We start from the raw sequence: 19,518 nt of genomic DNA on the forward strand, positions 1-19,518 counted from the left end.
CCTCCCGGGGTCCAAGCGATTCTCATGCCTCAGCGCTCCCACCCACTCCCTAGTTCACCACAGTAGTTTGGACTACCGGACGCGCACCACTATGCCCTCTCACCATATTTCCCAGGCTGGTCTCGAACTCCTGAGCTAGGGGAATCCACCCACTTCGGCTTCCCAAAGTGCTGAGATTATAGACGTGAGCCACCGCACTTGGCCTGCACTAGCTTTTTCTTTTTTCTTTCTTTCTTTTTTTCTTTTTTTCCCAAGACAGAATTTTGCTCTTGTTGCCCGGGCTGGAATGCAGTAGTGTGATCTTGGCACACCGCAACCTCCACCTTCCGGGTTCAAGTGATTATCCTGCCTCAGCCTCTCATGTAGCTGGCATTACAGGGGTCCACCACCACGCCCGGCTACTTTTCTTGTATTTTTAGTAGAAACGGGGTTTCACCATGTTGGCTGGGCTGGTCTCGAACTCTTGACTTCAGGTGATCCACCCACCTGGGCCTCCCAAAGTCCTGGAATTGTAGGCATGAGCCACTGCTCCCAGCCTACACTAGTATTTTCTGAGCCAATGACTGAAGCATAGTTTTTTCACTTCGATAAGACTGTATCCGTAGAGCTGGTGTCTGGATCAGATGAGATGAAGAAAAGCACAGCTATGTGCTTTCAATGTTTATGTTATTTAATGTGAATAGGTACTCTTCCTAGGTACCTTAAGATTTTAGAATAGGCAGTAGGCAGTTAATGCAGTCTAGAGTGGGGTAGGTGGAGCTTGCGGAGAAGGAGCAACTCAGACTTGCAAATTGCCCTGTGATGAGTCATTTTGGCCCGTGTACATTTCAAAAGCTATGTATTGAGACACCAATTCTTAGACAAGTGAGCAGGAAAAACATGTATTACCATAATTACCATAATAAGGGGGCTAAAGGAAAGTAAAGTGGCAGGAGGGCTGTATCCGGCGAGACCAACCCTTGGAGCATCTCAACTAAAGGGATCTCCCAAACGACCTCAAGATGCCCCCTACACTGCCAGGGTTAGGTATCTGCATCTGTCTCTCCTGGAGCAATCCGCTCCTTGCACCTTTGTCCTCTCCTGTTCATCTACAGCTGCTCTGACTTGGTTCCTGGTGGCCACTGTGCTTTTAAAAAAGCAACAGGGCAGCAGGGCTGCTCTGGGAATGCGAGGAAAGCTGGAAAGGTTGAGTCATCCCTTTAAGGGCATGGTAAGAAAGCCTGGTACTTCTTCAATTTTGATGAACCAAAATAGTGACAATTGCGCAAAGGCGCAGAGTCGATAATAAAGAATGTGGACACTTCCGGAGTGCCAACTGCCCAATAGAAATGCAGGCCACTCTGGGAAATGGGCAGCCGGAGGGCGGGACGAGGAGGGCTGAAAAACAGAAAAGGATTCACATTCTTTACACTCTGTGGAGAGTCAGCCGACGGACTGTAGCCTGCGCCTCGACAAGTTCCTTTGTTCTTTGTTTTCTTTAAATTACCTTTTTTACTTTTTGTCTTAGAAAATACACGTGGATGAAAATGAAACGAGAGCTCCCTAGAGATCACTCAGAGCTGTTCTCGTAGGTTTTTAACTTCCCGTTGCTCAAGGGCCCACGGTGGCATCTGGGGTGTGCTTGCACCTGCAAAGAATCCAGCTTCTAGGGAGCAGCGCGAGCTGGTAAGTTGATCCTGCTCCGTCGCTAAACCTTCCAGCTTTAGTTTTTCATTTCTGGGGCATCTGCTGGCTCTGGAGGAGGTGGGGCACTGGTAACACAACCCCACCACTCCCGGGAAGACCCCCTACCCCTATCCCAGGCTGTTTTCTCTCCCTTCTGGGGCAGGAGAATAAGAGTCTGGAGGAAAACCCCAACTTGCCACACTCAAGTAACAAAAGGACCAGAGGCTACTTCCTTTGCAACCCCTCCTTTCCTAAGTGACAGATGAAAAACTGAAAATACCCTACTCCACTGCTAAGGACAAAAGAAACCCACCTAGCCTCTATTTCCTATCATTAAAGTTCATGGCTATCACTCTAGTGGAATGGAAACCATGGGAAAGCATGGGCTTATCAAATCATAAGGATGCTAGAAGTCAAGGCCTTCATCCAGAGACAAAAGGAAACCTCATAATAGGCCATTGCCTCTGGAGGGAAAACATATAAAGTGGCACTGGTTCTCACCTAAGGTCAAAGACGTCTGATGCTCTAAGATTGGACCCTAAAGGGGGATGCTCTGGGGGATCCTCTGGACCTCAGCCTTTCCAAGGGGCATTCCTTTGGTAGAGGTTCTTAGGCCTAGTACTAAGCCCTCTTTAGGATTTTCTCTTGCAGTTGCAATACTGTTTGGCCCCAATATTGTTTGGAACCTGGAGTTTGCAGTTGAATAGGAAAGTGGGAGGGGTTTGCATGTATGCAGGCTCTTGTGCTGCTGTTCTTAAGCTGGGGGTCTGGTTGGTGCTTCTTTGAAGTCCGAGGAAGTTTGACCTTTAAAAATCAAGCTACCATGGAAACTGCTGACTTATAAATTGCAAAAGTAGTTTATAACCAATGTTTGGTTTTTCAAATTCATATTCCTGGGAAGACAATCAAAGCTTCAGGTACATTTGGCTACCCGATGGGCCATTTAAGCATTTACAAAGGGATTTTATTCAATGTTATATTCAATGCATGTTTTCTTGTTGTATAAAAACTTTTCCCATCATTATGCTACAGTGTACTTTCACAAGGTAAAGAAAGTTTTTTATGGTTCACTGAGAACAATCAACTCCTTCACAATCTAGAACCCATAGGTTACATGTTCTCAGAACATCTACTGTAAAGGCCGTAGTTACACAACAGACTTTAAATTCTTTTGAGAAAGTTAGGATAGAATTGACTGAACAGAGAAGTATCTGTGCAACTGCTGGCACTTGAAGTCTATGGAGAAATACATTAAATGAAGATTAAGAGATTCAGTTGTAGGGGATTAATGAAGAGATTGTTTACTTAAGTTAGTAGATTCTTTATTTAGTTCATTATTTGATCTATTTAATTTTAGGTGGTTTGGTTTATGGGGACCCTGGGCAAGGAGCATCCTCCAGACTCTCAGTATTATCCTCCCAATAGTCATCATAATAATAGGCTCCCTGGTGCACTGTATTCTCTCAAAGGTTTTCAATGTTTGCATGCAGCCATCTCTAGAATGTCAAATGGTCTCTCTTCAACTGGAATGGTAAGAAGTGAAATAAATATGTGATCATGAGGACACCGTAATCTATGAATGATATGCTGAGACTGGAAACCCAAAATGATGGTAACTGAGAGCGGTGCTAAGGCCTTACGTTGTGGTTACACTCTCACCTAAGTGAGAACCTGAACAGAAAGGGGGAATTTTTAAAAACAAAATTATGAGAGGCCAGTGTTTTGGACTGAGCTCATGTGCTAGGCCCCAACAGACCAAACCAAACCAAAATGGAGTTGCTCATTCTAACACTTTAAGGAAACACATAGATCCTAGAACAGACCAAGTTTTTGTTTTTCTCCTGCAAACAGAATGTTTCAGTGACCAGCACAGCCTCCACCGGTAACACTTGCCTGTCTCTATAGCAACTTCTGTCAAAACTGCAGGCTGTTGAGGACTTAGGAATGGTGCACTTGGAAGCTATAGGTTGGGTGGAACTTTTGCTCCTGCATGGGATGGGGAGCACCTGAAAGAGCTGTGGGACCAGTGAGCCAGGGATCTGCAGTGTTAGAGCAGAGCTAGAGAGGCAGGGAGGGCAGAGTGCTCTATGGTCAGGCCGGGTTTGGTGGGTGTCCAGAGCTCCCAGGGTTGCCCATCCTCCTGGAGTCCTGAACATGCGGGGAGTTGGGGAATAGGTTCTTTATATGAAACGTGACCAGGCACTGACGAACTTCATTGTTAGATCCTAAAAGAAAAACCAAGCACCCTCATACTCTGCTGGTTTATCATCTAGAAGGTGGGAAGGATGAGAGCAGTGCTGTCCTGAACTAAATGCAAAGTGACGTCCTAGGAGGGCAAAGAGTGTTGCATGATTTTTGTTTCCTAGGAGGTAGCTCTTACAACTTCTGTCCCACCCTGTGTGCAGTTCCTACTAACCTGCTGTTCTGACATAACTCTAAGGAGATCTGAATGCCGTCTCCTTTCCCATTAAAGAGAGTCAACAACATAGCCTAAATACTGAGTGCAGGTCTGATAGAATTTCCCCTGTAGTCAAAAGTATAAAGGATTTCAGTGGAAACATCTAACCTGTAAACCTAGACCCGAGGTTTAAGGGAGGCCAGTAAGTTTTAGGCCCTAGGGATTTGGTAAGCTCAATCCCCAGCTAATTTTTTAAGGAGTGTGTTCCAGATGTATGCTTGAAGGCAGTGATTTTGAGCTATGGAAAGTTTTACACAGCTGCAGGTGTTGGACTGGGGTGTCCAGGATCCCAGGCTAGTCCACAAGCACTGGGTCCTCTATAAGATGGCTCAGCTGCAGCTCCCATGGGTTCCAAGTTTCCCAGTTGTACGGGCACCCTCCTTAATCAATCTGAGGGTGAGATGTGATTTCTGTCCCCTTCTGTGTATGGTGGGTTAGCCAAAAAAGTTCACACAGAGCTGGGCCTGATGTAGACAGTGTAAAAACGTGGGTGGGAGGAAAGGGGACAGGACTCTAGTTACAGAGGCTGCAAAAAGAATCGGGGAGCAGAGCAGAGGCTGCTTGGTGAGGCATTACCAGAAAATTGTAGGACTGGGGCTGTGTGCTTGGCTAGAAGTGGAACTGATTCTCCTGCAGCCTTTATGGGTAGAGATGGAGAATCTCTTCTGTCTGATCAACAGGGAAGGTGGACTTGCCTTTGGGGCAGCCTCGTGTATAAGAAATGTGAAGAAATTGGGTCTAAAGAACACAAATTGTGCTATAATACTATGGAGAAAGCTCAGCATGGCAGAGATATACATCTTCCTCTGCTTTCTTGCGTAATTATGCCATATTGAGACTATTACTGAGTTTTACATTTAAACTTCAATGATTGTGCTTACCTGGCTTCACTGTTGTTCAACTACCAGGAGTCAAGTCCTCCTCCCTTAGATTCTCTTTTTTTGGAATCTCTCTGGGTCATGTTCAAATTCTTTCTTCTACGGACCCAGGCCGAGGGAGCCTATTTGAATGAATGCTAGGTCCAATATCTCCTAGAAGGCAGCCCTCTCTTGGGTCCCTCTGAGTTTTCAGGAAATACCGAGGGAAAGATGCTGCTTTCTAATAGCTTTTATACCACATCCTCTTCCCCCTAAAAGGTACAGGGCAAAGTGCTGTAATCACCACTAAGATAAATTTGCTAGAGAAAAATCTGATACAATTATTTGGGAAAATATTTGACAATATATATCAAAATCTTTAAACTTTTTGTCACTTAATACAGTAATTTAACTTTTACGAACTTCTGTCTCTCTCTGTGTGTATATATACACTCTATATACTTACATAATTTCAGTTTAATTGTGTGCCTAAGGCACAAGTTCAAGTATAACCTTATGTTTCACCATGAACCTTTATTTCCACAGATTCAGACTCTTTCTTCTCTTACATAATTTTTCCCTTTCAAGTTCTATTTCTTTTTTTTTTTTTTTTTTGGTATTATTTTTTATTTATTTTTTTATTTATTATACTTTAAGTTCTAGGGTACATGTGCATGACGTTTATATCATGTATAACTCCCCAATGCAATCCCTCCCTCCTCCCCCCTCCCCATGATAGGCCCCAGTGTGTGATGTTCCCCTTCCCGAGTCCAAGTGATCTCATTGTTCAGTTCCCACCTATGAGTGAGAACATGCGGTGTTTGGTTTTCTCTTCTTGTGATAGTTTGCTAAGAATGATGGTTTCCAGCTGCATCCATGTCCCTACAAAGGACGCAAACTCATCCTTTTTGATGGCTGCATAGTATTCCATGATGTATATGTGCCACATTTTCTTAATCCAGTCTGTCACAGATGGACATTTGGGTTGATTCCAAGTCTTTGCTATTGTGAATAGTGCCGCAATAAACATACGTGTGCATGTGTCTTTGTAGTAGAGTAATTTATAATCCTTTGGGTATATACCCAGTAGTGGGATGGCTGGGTCATATGGTACATCTAGTTCTAGATCCTTGAGGAATCGCCATACTGTTTTCCATAATGGTTGAACTAGTTTACAATCCCACCAACAGTGTAAAAGTGTTCCTATTTCTCCACATCCTCTCCAGCACCTGTTGTTTCCTGACTTCTTAATGATTGCCATTCTAACTGGTGTGAGATGGTATCTCATTGTGGTTTTGATTTGCATTTCTCTGATGGCGAGTGATGATGAGCATTTTTTCATGTGTCTGTTGGCTGTATGGATGTCTTCTTTTGAGAAATGTCTGTTCATATCCTTTCCCCACTTTTTGATGGGGTTGTTTGTTTTTTTCTTGTATATTTGTTTGAGTTCTTTGTAGATTCTGGATATTAGCCCTTTGTCAGATGAGTAGGTTGCAAAAATTTTTTCCCATTCTGTAGGTTGCCTGTTCACTCTGATGGTAGTTTCTTTAGCTGTGCAAAAGCTCTTTAGTTTAATTAGATCCCATTTGTCAATTTTTGCTTTTGCTGCCGTTGCTTTTGGTGTTTTAGACATGAAGTCCTTGCCCATGCCTATGTCCTGAATGGTACTACCTAGATTTTCTTCTAGGGTTTTTATGGTATTAGGTCTAACATTTAAGTCTCTAATCCATCTTGAATTAATTTTCGTATAAGGGGTAAGGAAAGGATCCAGTTTCAGCTTTCTACTTATGGCTAGCCAATTTTCCCAGCACCATTTATTCAATAGGGAATCCTTTCCCCATTTCTTGTTTCTCTCAGGTTTGTCAAAGATCAGATGGCTGTAGATGTGTGGTATTATTTCTGAGGACTCTGTTCTGTTCCATTGGTCTATATCTCTGTTGTGGTACCAGTACCATGCTGTTTTGGTTACTGTAGCCTTGTAGTATAGTTTGAAGTCAGGTAGCGTGACGCCTCCAGCTTTGTCCTTTTGACTTAGGATTGTCTTGGCAATGCGGGCTCTTTTTTGGTTCCATATGAACTTTAAAGTAGTTTTTTCCAATTCTGTGAAGAAAGTCATTGGTAGCTTGATGGGGATGGCATTGAATCTATAAATCACCTTGGGCAGTATGGCCATTTTCACGATATTGATTCTTCCTATCCATGAGCATGGTATGTTCTTCCATTTGTTTGTGTCCTCTTTTATTTCACTGAGCAGTGGTTTGTAGTTCTCCTTGAAGAGGTCCTTTACATCCCTTGTAAGCTGGATTCCTAGGTATTTTATAGGGTTCTATTTCTTATATCCTGAAATCTGGCTTCTTTTCTGTCTGCCTCTTCTGGCCTCCCATACTCGATTTAACCATCTTTATATATATCTGAACCATATCTGTATATATAATTGAAGTGCTTTGCCAGGGCACTCTTAGACTCAATGAAAATTAGACTATGTGATTAGCATACCCAAGCATTGAAATAACAGAGTCAAGATTCTAGTACAATTATATTGAATGATTGAAAGCAACTTCAATGTTCAGTTGTAGGGTAGTAGTTAAATAATGGTACATTAATACCATGTATGAAATTATGCAGTTAATAAGGTTTTTAAAGAATAGCTAATTATTATTTTGCAAAACTGATTGTATATACTATATTGACACATGGAAAAGCAAGATTCAAATTGTATATTTTAGTTTTGGGCAGTATGGCTGACCGTGACCAACTCTCTCACTGCAAAAAGGTCCTCATACTGGGTAAAATGTGAAATAATAGCAATGCAGCTTACATCCCCAACTCATTTTATGAAGCTACTTGATTTGTATTACCTGTCAACAAGAATAGGAGAAAGGGACATCGTGGGTGCAAAATCTTAAAAATATTATCGAATTGCATTTAATATAAAGAAATGGTGACAGGAACGATGCCAGAAAAATAGTGGATTAGGAAGCTTCAACTCTGTTTCTCCATGGAAACATCAAAAGCAACCCAAAACTGACTGAACTAACAACAAAGATCTGTTGCAACTAAGTGAATGCCCAAGCAAGAAAAAGCAACATTCAAAGTCGTAGGCAATTTCATGATGTTTTTATTCACCCTTGCCCAAACTTTTGCCCTGCATGGCATGGTCTTAGTCTTGAGGAGGCAGCATCACTGCTCCTAGTTTCCTCCCTGGAACTGATGGGCCATAGTAAAACTTATTTTCAATGTTGTAACCTGTCTGGGGACTGCCTGAGGGATTCATTTCTGTATCCCCTAACTCAGATCTCAAGTGAAGAGAAGTGACAGCCACTGCTCAGGAAAGCTGCAAGGAGACTATGGACCCCCAGATGCCTTAGGCAAGAGATTATAGCTAGAGACATAGAATAACCATCTAAGGCTCACAAGAGGAGCTGGGGTGAGATTCTTTGGGAAATTTAAGACATTCAAAAGCAGCCATGTATGTAGAGGAATCAAGAAAGCCCCACTCAATCCAGGCAGGACAAATGCTCAGAAAAGACCTGAGAAGACCTTAAACTTTTTCCTCAAGCTGATCCCTAAGGTCAGAGTATACTTAGCCAATCATTGAAGGTTTGCCTTGCCATAGCATTTGTCTGCAAAGACTGTGAGAGATCGCTGTTTTTCAAATGCCCAGTTTCCAACAAAAATTCATAAAGCATACACACAACAGAAAAATATGATCTATCCAAAAGAAGAAAGTAAATTGGCAGAACACGTCTCTGAGGAAGGCCAGATACCACACATATTAGACAAAGATTTTAAAACAACGTTCTTAATATCCACATGCAGAAAATGAAATTAGACCCTCATCTCACACCAAATACAAAAATCAACTCAAAATCGATTAAAGACTTAGATGTAAGAGTTGAAACTATAAAACTACTAGAAGAAAATATATGAAAAAGATCCAAGACATTGGCCTGGGCAGTGATGTTTTGAATGTCATCCCAATGGTGCACAGGCAATGAAAGCATATGTAGACAAACGGGATTACATCACACTAAAAAGCTTCTGCATAGCAAAGCAAAAAATCAACAGGGTAAAATAATAAGCTACAGAATGAAAGAAAATATTTGTAAACCATACATCTGATAAGAGGTTAATATCCAAAATATATAAGAAACTCAAACAGCTCAATAGTAAGAAAAAAACAGATTAAAAAATGGGCAAAGGATCTGAATGACATTTCTCAAGAGAAGACATTCTAATGGACAACAGATACATGAAATAATGCTCAACATTACTAATCATCAGGAAAATGCAAATTAAAACCACAATGAGAAATCACTTCACACATGTTAAAATGGCTATAACAAAAAAGACAAGAGATAAAAAGAGATGGTGAAGATGTAGAGAAAAGAGAACCCTTGCACACTATTGGTAGCAATTTAAACTAGCATAGCCATTATGGAAAATAGTATGGAGGTTTCTGAAGAAAAAAAAGAAAGAAAGAAAAAGAAGGAAAATAACCACCATACGATTCAGCAACCTCACTCCTGATAAATATCCAGAGGGAATGAAATCAATCTATCAAAGAGATATCTGTACTCTCACGTCTATTGCAGCATTATTCACAATAGGCAAAATATGGAAGCAACCTAAGTGTTCACCAACAGATGAACGGATAAAGAAAAAGTGGTACGTAGAGATAATAAAATACTGGTTAGTCTTAAGAAAAAGAAGGAAATCCTGTCATTTTTGATAACATGGATGAATCTGGAGGACATTATGTTAAGTGACATAAGCCAAGCAGAGAAAGACAAATACTGCATGATTTCACTTATTTGTAGAATCTATCAAAGTTAAACTCATAGAAATATAGAGCAGAATAGTGGTTACTGGGGAAAGATGGGGTTTGGGGAAATGTTGGTTAAAGGATACAAAATGTCAGTTAGATAGGAGGAATAAGTTCAAGAGCTCTATTGTACAACATGATGACTATAGTTAACAATATATTGTATTCTTTATTATTTATTTACTTATTTGGAGACAGGGTCTTTCTCTGTTGCCCAAGCTAGAGTGCAGTGCCATGATCATAGCTTACTGCAGCCTTGAACTCCTGGATTCAAGTGATCCTCCCACCTCAGCCTTTTAAGTAGCTGGGACCATAGGCACAAACCGCTGTGCCCAGCCAATTCTTATTTATTTTATTTTACTTTTCTGTGGAGATGTGGTCTTGTTTTGTTGTCCAGGCTGGCCTTGAACTCTTGGCTTCAAGCGATCCTCCCACCTCAGTCTCCCAAAGTGCTTGGATTATAGGCATGAGCCACCATGCTAGGCCTGTATTCTTGAAAGTTGCTAAAACAGTAGCAATGTTCACCAGAAAAATGATAAGTCTGTGAAGTAGTGCATATGGTAGTTAGCTCAACATAGCCATTCCACAGTATATACATGTTTCAAAAAAACACATTGTAAATGATCAATATATATGATTTTATTTATAAATTAATAAAATAAAAAGCAAACACTGTCTTAAATATCTTCAAAGAGCTAAGAGAAAACATAGACAAAGAACTAAAGGATTCAACCCCAACTGTCCAAATAGTTTGGGGCTCCAATGTTAACATTGTTTACATGTGATCAGGAATTTATATGGACACAGGTGGTATCCACAACCTTAGCTGAGTATCTGCATGATATTGGTCTAGCAGTGGACAGGAATATTCTGATCCCTTTTACGTTCCTTTTCTAGTATAGTAATTACGACCTATGATGGACTTTATTCTTAATTGTCTCTATGCCACTTGGAAAACCTACACTTCTTAAGTTAAACTTCTTAACTTAAAAGTTACACTTAAGTTACACTTAAAAAAAGTTAAACTTAAGTTATACTTCTTAACTTAAAAGTTGCACTTAAGTTACACTTTAAAAAAAGTTATAAAAAGTTACACTTTGGCTGGGCACAGTGGCTCACGCCTGTAATCCCAGCACTTTGGGAGGCTGAGGCGGGCGGATCATGAGGTCAGGAGATCAAGACCATCCTGGTTGACACAGTGAAACCCCGTCTCTACTAAAAATACAAAAAAATTAGCTGGGCATGGTGGCAGGCGCCCGTAGTCCCAGCTACTTGGGAGGCTGAGGCAGGAGAATGGAGTGAACCTGGGAAGCAGAGCTTGCAGTGAGCTGAGATCGCACCACTGCACTCCAGCCTGGGCAGCACAGCCAGACTCCATCTCAAAACAAACAAACAAACAAACAAAAAACAAAAAAATTCTTAACCTAAAAGTTACACTTAAGTTACACTTAAAAAAAGTTGAACTTAAGTTATACTTCTTAACCTAAAACTTTCCATTTAGAGCAAAGCAGTGATCCCAATAGATTTTAAGGGAACAGAGCTAATGAATTAGGGATACACAGACTAAAACACTGTCTTAATTTGTTTAGGCTGCCATAACAAAATACCACAAATGGGTGGCTTACAAGTAACAGAAATTTATGACTCACAGTTCTAGAGGCTGAAAAGTTCAAGATTAAGATGCCAGCACTGCTGGGTTCTGGTTAGGGCCCTTTTCCTGTCGCAGACTGCCTCCTTTCTTGCTGTGTTCTCACATAGTGGAAGGGATGAGCTAGTGTTCTGGGGTCCTTTTCAGGAGAGCACTAATCTCATTCATGAGGGCTTCACCCTCGTAACTTGATCACCTCCCAAAAACCTCATCACCTTGGGAGTTAGAATTTCAACATATGAATTTTGGGGGAACACAAACATTCAAACCATAGCACAGGTGTTTTGTATATAAGAATTTTCCTTATTGAAAATATGCGAATATTAGATTTTAGAAAGGCACAATGACTCAGCCCACTTGGCTTAAGATCAATGGCCAAAATTTGGACGTATTGCTGGATGTCGTTAGACCTTAACTGGAAATCTTCCAAAAGATTTATCACCATAAGTGGAGATAATTAAGGTAAAAGCTGAAATTATTAAAATAAAAAGAAAAGTAGAAATAATATGTATAACTAAAGCCTGGTTCACTGAGAAGATAAAAACATAGACTCACTCCAGGTGTTGTTTAAGAAAAGGAGAGAGAAAACAGGTTGTACAATATCAGGGACTAGAAAGGAGAAAAAGGGCAGATAAAGAGATTACATAATTAAAATACATTATATAAAACTATGGTAACAAATTTGAAAATTCAGTAGGAGTACAAATTATTATAGTCTTAGCTCAAAATTTGTCAGTTTTCAGTTTCTTCACACCCATACACTTACCAGTCTAGTGGAATATATACTGCACAGGATTTTTTTTTTTTTGCATTTGCCTCATAATATAAAATTTGCTATCTTTCTAGTTCAGGTCCTATTCTAATGGCTGTGTCTATTTTACAGAAAAGAATTTCTGCTTGGACACTGCATAGCTGCTGGGAAAATGAACGTCAGTATTGATTTGGAAACGAATTATGCCGAATTGGTTATAGATGTGGGAAGAGTCACTCTGGGAGAGAACAACAGGAAGAAAATGAAGGACAGTAAACTGAGAAAAAAGCAGAATGAAAGTGTCTCACGAGCTGTGTGTGCCCTGCTGAATTCTGGAGGGGGAGTGATCAAGGCTGAAATTGAGAATGAAGACTATAGTTATACAAAAGATGGAATAGGACTAGATTTGGAGCATTCTTTTAGTAACATGCTGTTATTTGTTACTGAGTACCTAGACTTCATGCAGAATGGTAATTACTTTCTGATTTTTGTGAAGTCATGGAACTTGAACACCTCTGGTCTGCGGATTACCACCTTGAGCTCCAATTTGTACAAAAGAGATATAACGTCTGCAAAAGTCATGAATGCTGCTGCTGCACTGCAGTTCCTCAAAGACATGAAAAAGACTAGAGGGAGATTGTACTTAAGACCGGAATTGCTGGCAAGGAGGCCCCGTGTTGATATACAAGAAGAAAGTAACACGAAGGCCTTGGCTGGGGGCTTTTTTGACAGAACAAAACTTGATCGGGAAGAAAAATTGACCTTTACTGAATCCACACATGTTGAAATTAAAAACTTCTCCACAGAAAAGTTGTTACAACGAATTAAAGAGATTCTCCCTCAGTATGTTTCTGCATTTGCAAATACTGATGGAGGATATTTGTTCATTGGTTTAAATGAAGATAAAGAAATAATTGGCTTTAAAGCAGAGATGAGTGACCTCGATAAGTTAGAAAGAGAAATTGAAAAGGCCATTAAGAAGATGCCTGTGCATCACTTCTGTATGGAGAAGAAGAACATAAATTATTCATGCAAATTCCTTGAAGTATATGATAAAGGAAGTCTTTGTGGATATGTCTGTGCACTCAGAGTGGAGCGCTTCTGCTGTGCAGTGTTTGCTAAAGAGCCTGATTCCTGGCATGTGAAAGATAACCGTGTGATGCAGTTGACCAGGAGGGAATGGATCCAGTTCATGGCGGAGGCTGAACCAAGTTGAGAGCAGGGGATTCGCAACAGGAATGCATTTGGCTTGGGTGGCAGGGAGGTTTTCTCTTTGGGATTTGGGGCAAGATCAATAGTCCTCAAATTTCAGCACCTAATCGATTAATCTCTGGTGGATACAATCAATAGTTCCCTGCCTCGGCCGGGTGCAGTGGCTCACGCCTGTAATCCCAGCACTTTGGGAAGCCGAGGCGGGCGGATGACCGGGTCAGGAGACACAGACCATCCTGGCTAACATGGTGAAACCCCGTCTCTACTAAAAATACAAAAAATTAGCCGGGTGTGATGTCACGTGCCTGTAGTCCCAGCTACTCAGGAAGTTGAGGCAGGAAAATCGCTTGAAGCCAGGTGGCAGAGGTTGCAGTGGACCGAGATTGCGCCACTGCACTCCTGCCTGGGCAACAGAGCGAGACTCTGTCTCAAAAAAAAAAAAAAAAAAAAGGTTCCCTACCTCTTGTTTTCTTCTACACCCTTAGAAGAAGATAGATATTTCATAAAATAAGCACATGATCTACTTTTAGTAGCCCTACCTGGTGCAAAGATCCAGTTAAACCCGGAAGTTTCTTCCCTATCACGTCTTTACTAGCTTTGAAGGAAAACCCGTTTAATCCTTTTCCTTTTTGTTTCTGAGCTCTATTTCAGTAAGTAACCATTGCTCTCTTTCAGGAACACTCACTTGCCTCTTTTACTTACTTGCTCCTTCATGTTTCTTGTTCCCTTTCTATTTATTTCCTATAAAATCGCTTCCTTTTTCTTCTCACATTTGTGAGCCAAATGGTAGCCCTAATTTGTACCAATAAGGAAGGAATAATGCTGGTATTTTTATCTGGTTTTGGAAAAAGAAACCCTCAAATGAAATTGTACCAGTACTAGCAACTTATAAAATGTCTGAAAATGTAAGCTTCTTCCTCAGAATCTGCACAAAAGTCCGCATTCCTTCACTAGCCATCACGTCTCATTTTAACTGCTTTAAAAATAAACCCAATTATATGGTAATGTATTAAATACTATTAATGCATTTTTACTGTTAATTTTTATTCGAAATATAGAGCGTGTCAGTGGCATCAAAAGTTAATTTTGCAATTTGTATCTGACCTAAGAATCTAACCACAATATCTAACATTAATATTTTGGTTTTTTTCGAAAACAAAATCAGTTACAAATAGACTTTTAATATATAATACTATGCATTAGTTAGTTGGGGTCTCCCTTCTGCCAAATTAAGAATGTGATTTTTTTTTTTCTAAGAATTTTCCAGGTCATATGAAGAGCTGATCTCTCAGATAAATATGTCATCACCTACTCCCCACAGTTGGCCTCATTTGGAAGGGCAATGGCAGAGACATCACCGTCCAGGTAGTTTCATTCTGGCTTCTTTGGATTTGTTGGTGTGGCTGTATTCAAACCTCTTTCTCTTCAAACCAGCTCAGTCTTGAAATTTGTTCTGAAAGCACATTCTTGTGTTTATGGGAATTCTTTGTTGTTTTAAGTCATTGAATCTGTCAAATTTTTTTTTTTTTTTTTTTGAGACAGAGTCTCGCTCTGTCGCCCGGGCTGGAGTGCTGTGGCCGGATCTCAGCTCACTGCAAGCTCCGCCTCCCGGGTTTACGCCATTCTCCTGCCTCAGCCTCCGGAGTAGCTGGGACTACAGGCGCCCGCCACCTCGCCCGGCTAATTTTTTTTGTATTTTTTAGTAGAGACGGGGTTTCACCGTGTTAGCCAGGATGGTCTTGATCTCCTGACCTCGTGATCCGCCCGTCTCGGCCTCCCAAAGTGCTGGGATTACAGGCTTGAGCCACCGCGCCCGGCCCAAATTCTATTTCTTTATATTTGGGTTAGAATTTTCTTGGTGCAATACAAACTCGTTTACTTGAAAGTAAGAGCAACCCAAGTCAGTTTAGTTTAAACAAACAAAAAAAGAAAGCATATATATAATGTCACTGAGCAGTCTAGATTGAGGCCCACCTTCAGGCGTGGCTATGTTCAGTTACTGAAGAAATGCCATCAGTACTCAGGATCTCTGACTGATCTTTTTTTTGTCGTTGTGTTGATGATGGGCAATTGAGCTATTTCCTGCTTTCTGCTACATGAACACTGTTACCTTGAACATTCTTAGTCTTCTAGCGCATATGTGCAAGATTTTCTCTTGGGTGCCTAAGTAGGAGTAGAATTGCTGGCTCAGGAGGTGTGTGAATATTCGAGTAATAAGATAATGCCAAATTGTTTTGAAAGTAGATAGGTCATGTTACTGCCATCAGCAATATATTAGAAATGCCACATCTTCTCCAATTGTCAAATTTTTCTTATTTACACTTCTCCTTCTCTTAACCTCCTTCTTCTCAATCAAATGTGTATAAAATGGTATCTCTTTGTAATGTGTGTTTCCCTGTTATTGATTAGGTTGAGCATCTCTCCATATACTTACTGGCCATATATATTTCATCTTTGTGCAGTGTCTATTTTATCTTTGCCCATTTTTCTAATAAGCTTTGTCTTTTTCTTATTGATTTATAGGAGTAATTTAGAGATTCTAGAATGAAATCCTCTTTTAGTCATAGGTATTAACGATTACCAATGTCTTCTCCAAGCTGGTGGCTTGCATTTTCTCTTTTCTTAAGGTATACTCTCATAAGTAGTCATTTTAAATTTTAATGTAGGCAAAACTATCATTTAAAATGTTGTGGTTTACTGCTCTTTGCGCCTTGCTTAAGAGATCCTTCGATATCCTAGGATTATAAAGATATTTCTTTTAATTTTCTCCTAAAAATTTTAAAGTTTTGCACTCAACATGTAATATGTAAATACACAATCCAGAGGTGGGTGGATAATTTGAGGCCAAGAGACCAGCCTGGCCAACATGGTGAAGCTGTGTCTCTACTAAAATACAAAAATTAGCCAGGGGTAGTGGTGTACACCTGTAGACCCAGCTACTCAGGAGACTGAGGCATAAGAATCACTTGAATCCAGGAGGCGGAGGTTGTAGTGGGCTGAGATCACACCACTGCACTCCAACCTGGTCAACAGTGTGAGACCCTGTCTAAATAAATAAATAAATAAATAAATAATAAATAAATAAATAGATAAATACACAATTCATCTGAGACCTTGTCTAAATAAATAAATAAATAAATAAATAAGTAAATACACAATTCATCTCAATAGACAGTAATGTAGCATGCTATTTCATTTTATTCCATGTGGATAACCACTTTCCCAGCTGCAATACTGAAAAGTCTCACTTTCACCATGATCTGCCATGCCACCCTCAGCATATTACTAAATACAATTCACCTTTGAACAAACCTGCATGCAGTCGAAAGTCTGTGTATAGCTTTTGACTTTCCAAAAAGTTAACTACTAATAGCCTACTTTTGACCCAAAGCCTTACCAATAATGTCAATTAACACATATTTTGTGTACGTATCATATACTATATTCTTATAAAGTAAGCTAGAGAAAAGAAAATGTTATTAAGAAAGTAATAAGGAAGAGGAAATATATTTTCTATTCATTAGGTGTAAGAGGATCATTTAAAGGTCTTCACACTCAATGTCTTCACGTTGTGTAGGCTGAGGAAGAAAAGGGTTGGTCTTGCTATCTCAGGGTGGCAGAGGTGGAAGAAGATCCCGGTGTAAGTGGACCCATGCAGTTCAAACCCATGTTGTTCAAGGATCAACTGTATATCTATAGACAACCCTCTTTCTAGAATCTTTATTATGTTTCCTTGATCAAGTCATCTGTCCATGCCATTGTAATGTTATACTAAGTATTGATATCTGGTAGGGTAAGCCCTTTAGGTTTTCTTTGAGAGTGTCTTGGCAATTTTTAGTCTTTTAATCTTCTATACACATTTTAGAATCTCAAGTGCCAAAAAACTTCTTTTGGGATTTTGATTTGCAGTTACAGTGCATCTCTAGATAGATTTGGGAAGAAATGGCAATTTATATCAGTAAGTTGTATCCTTGAGCATAGGAAATCTTTTTACTTATTTATATCTTCTTTATTGCCTTTATAGTTTCATAAATTTCTGTGTACACATTTTGTACATCTTTTATTACACTCATGTCTAGGTTCCTTAATTTTTGTTGTAAAGATATTTTTCTTTAAAAGTTATATTTTCTTGTTTATTGCTGATGTGTAGAAATGCAGTTGATTTTTACATAATGAGTTTATATAAGGCCACATTGTTAGGTTTCCTTATTATTTTAAATAATTTGTCCACAGATTATTTACATTTTGTATAAACAAATATGCAAATCATAAAATGTTTTGTCTTTTCCTTTCCAAACTTTATGCCTTTAATGTCATTTTTTCTTGTCCTAATGAACTGATGAAGACTTTTAGACAATTATTAATGCAAATAGTCTTAGTTCAGATTTTAAAGAGAGTATGTCTGTGGCTTTCCCATTTAAAGTGAGGTTTGCCCAACATGGCCATGTGTACCTATGTAACAAACCTGTACATTGTGCACATGTACCCCAGAACTTAAAGTATAATAAAAAATAAAAATAAATTGAGGTTTGCCTTAAGTACTTTGAATATACTATTATCAGCCTAAGGAAGTTTAATGATATTTCTAGTTTACTAAATGTTTTTTCTTTTTTTACATGGATGAATACTGAATTTTATCAAACGCATTTTCTACTTCTGTTGACATGATTATATGTTTTTCCCTTTAATATGTTGATTGGCAAATGATGTTTAATATTTTCTATTAAGCCATTTTTGCATTCCGGGAACCAACTCCGTTGGGTCTTGCAGTATTATCTTTTTTATGCATTTTTATTTAGCTGCTAATTCTTAATTTAGAATTTCTGCATCTAAATCCATGAGTGACAAGGTCTAAGGGTAGTTTTCTCTCTTTGTCTAGTATTTGTATTAAAATTGTGCTGAACTCAGAATGAGTTGGGGATTATTTCCTCTTTTTCAATCCTTTGAAAAAATTTATATGAGATTAGAATGATATGCTTGATACTGTGTTGGAATTTGCCTGTACAAAAGTCTTCCCTTTGTGGGAAGACTCCTAGTTCTTTTTTGAATCAGGAACTGGCTCTGTCACCCAGGCTGAAGTGTAGTGGTGTGATCATGGCTCACTGTAGCTTCAAGTTCTTGGGCTCAAGTGATCCACCTGCCTCAGCCTATCAAGGCACTAGGATTACAGGCTTGAGCCACTGTGCCTGACATATTTCTGGTTTTTTTAATGAAAGGATTGCCTACTCTTTCTGTTTCCTTTGGTGTTAATTTTGGTAAGATATTTTTAAGGAATCCTAAATTCAATAGCTGGCATCTCAATATTAGTCTGACTTATATTCAAATACTTATTTCAGGCTATTTTTATTTTCTTGTGAGAACAAAGCAGATTGCTTTCAAAAATTTATTTATTTTGTGTAGTGAGTGCTTTTCCTAGGTATCTTATATGTTAATTTTTAAAATATTTATTTCACTAGTTTTTGGGGAATAGGTGGTTTATGGTTACATGAATAAGTTCTTTAGTGGTGACTTCTGAGATTTTGGTGCAGCTATCACCCGAGCAATGTACACTGTACCCAGTGTGTAGTCTTTTGTCCCTCATTCCCCTCCCACTCTTCCCCTTGAGTCCTCAAAGTCTGTTGTATCATTCTTAGTCTTTCTGTCCTCACGGCCTAGCTCCCACTTATAAGTAAGAATATGCAATATTTGGTTTTCCATTCCTGAGTTACTTCACTTAGAATAATGGTCTCCAATCCCATTCAGGTTGCTGCGAATGCCATTATTTCATTCCTTTATATGACTGATAGTATTCCATGGTGTATATATACCATATTTTCTTTATCCACTTGATGGTTGATGGATATTTAGGCCGGTTCCACATTTTTGGAATTGCAAATTCCAAAATGTGCTGCTATAAATGTGTGTGTAAAGATCTTTTTCATATAATGACTTATCTTCCTCTGGGTAGATACCCAGCAGTGGGACTGCTGGAGCAAATGGTAGTTCTGCTTTTAATTCCTTAATGAAGCTCCATACTTTTTTCCATAGTGGTTGTAATAGCTTACATTCACACTAGCAGTATAAAAGAATTCCCTTTTGAGTGCACACAGGCCAACGTCTATT

At 39.4% G+C, this 19,518-nt stretch overlaps 2 protein-coding genes across 3 annotated transcripts in view; both read left to right on the forward strand.

Moving 5' to 3' along the window:
• The window catches only part of LOC117067497 (schlafen family member 12-like), a 139,989-nt gene extending 135,943 nt beyond the window's left edge, over positions 1-4,046 (forward strand). The window contains exon 8 of the mRNA XM_033184157.1: positions 3,999-4,046. Coding sequence (XP_033040048.1) covers positions 3,999-4,031 — 33 coding nt within the window. The 3' untranslated portion in view covers positions 4,032-4,046. The remainder of the gene's footprint in view (positions 1-3,998) is intronic.
• SLFN12 (schlafen family member 12) overlaps positions 453-19,518 on the forward strand; it is a 39,760-nt gene continuing 20,694 nt past the window's right edge. The window contains exons 1-3 of one of the 2 annotated variants that reach the window (XR_004430760.1): positions 453-1,665; positions 12,337-13,415; positions 14,674-14,781. Coding sequence is in view for 1 of the 2 variants with exons in the window: in XM_033184163.1 (XP_033040054.1) it covers positions 12,377-13,415; positions 14,674-14,781 (1,147 nt within the window). In the remaining variant the exon portion in view is untranslated. Of the gene's footprint in view, positions 1,666-12,334; positions 13,416-14,673; positions 14,782-19,518 lie in introns of those variants that run through there. The other variant, XM_033184163.1, reaches the window with a different exon arrangement.

Source organism: Trachypithecus francoisi, unplaced genomic scaffold (assembly GCF_009764315.1).
Source record: "Trachypithecus francoisi isolate TF-2019V2 unplaced genomic scaffold, Tfra_2.0 Lachesis_group20, whole genome shotgun sequence".
In the NCBI taxonomy this organism is placed as follows: domain Eukaryota; kingdom Metazoa; phylum Chordata; class Mammalia; order Primates; family Cercopithecidae; genus Trachypithecus; species Trachypithecus francoisi.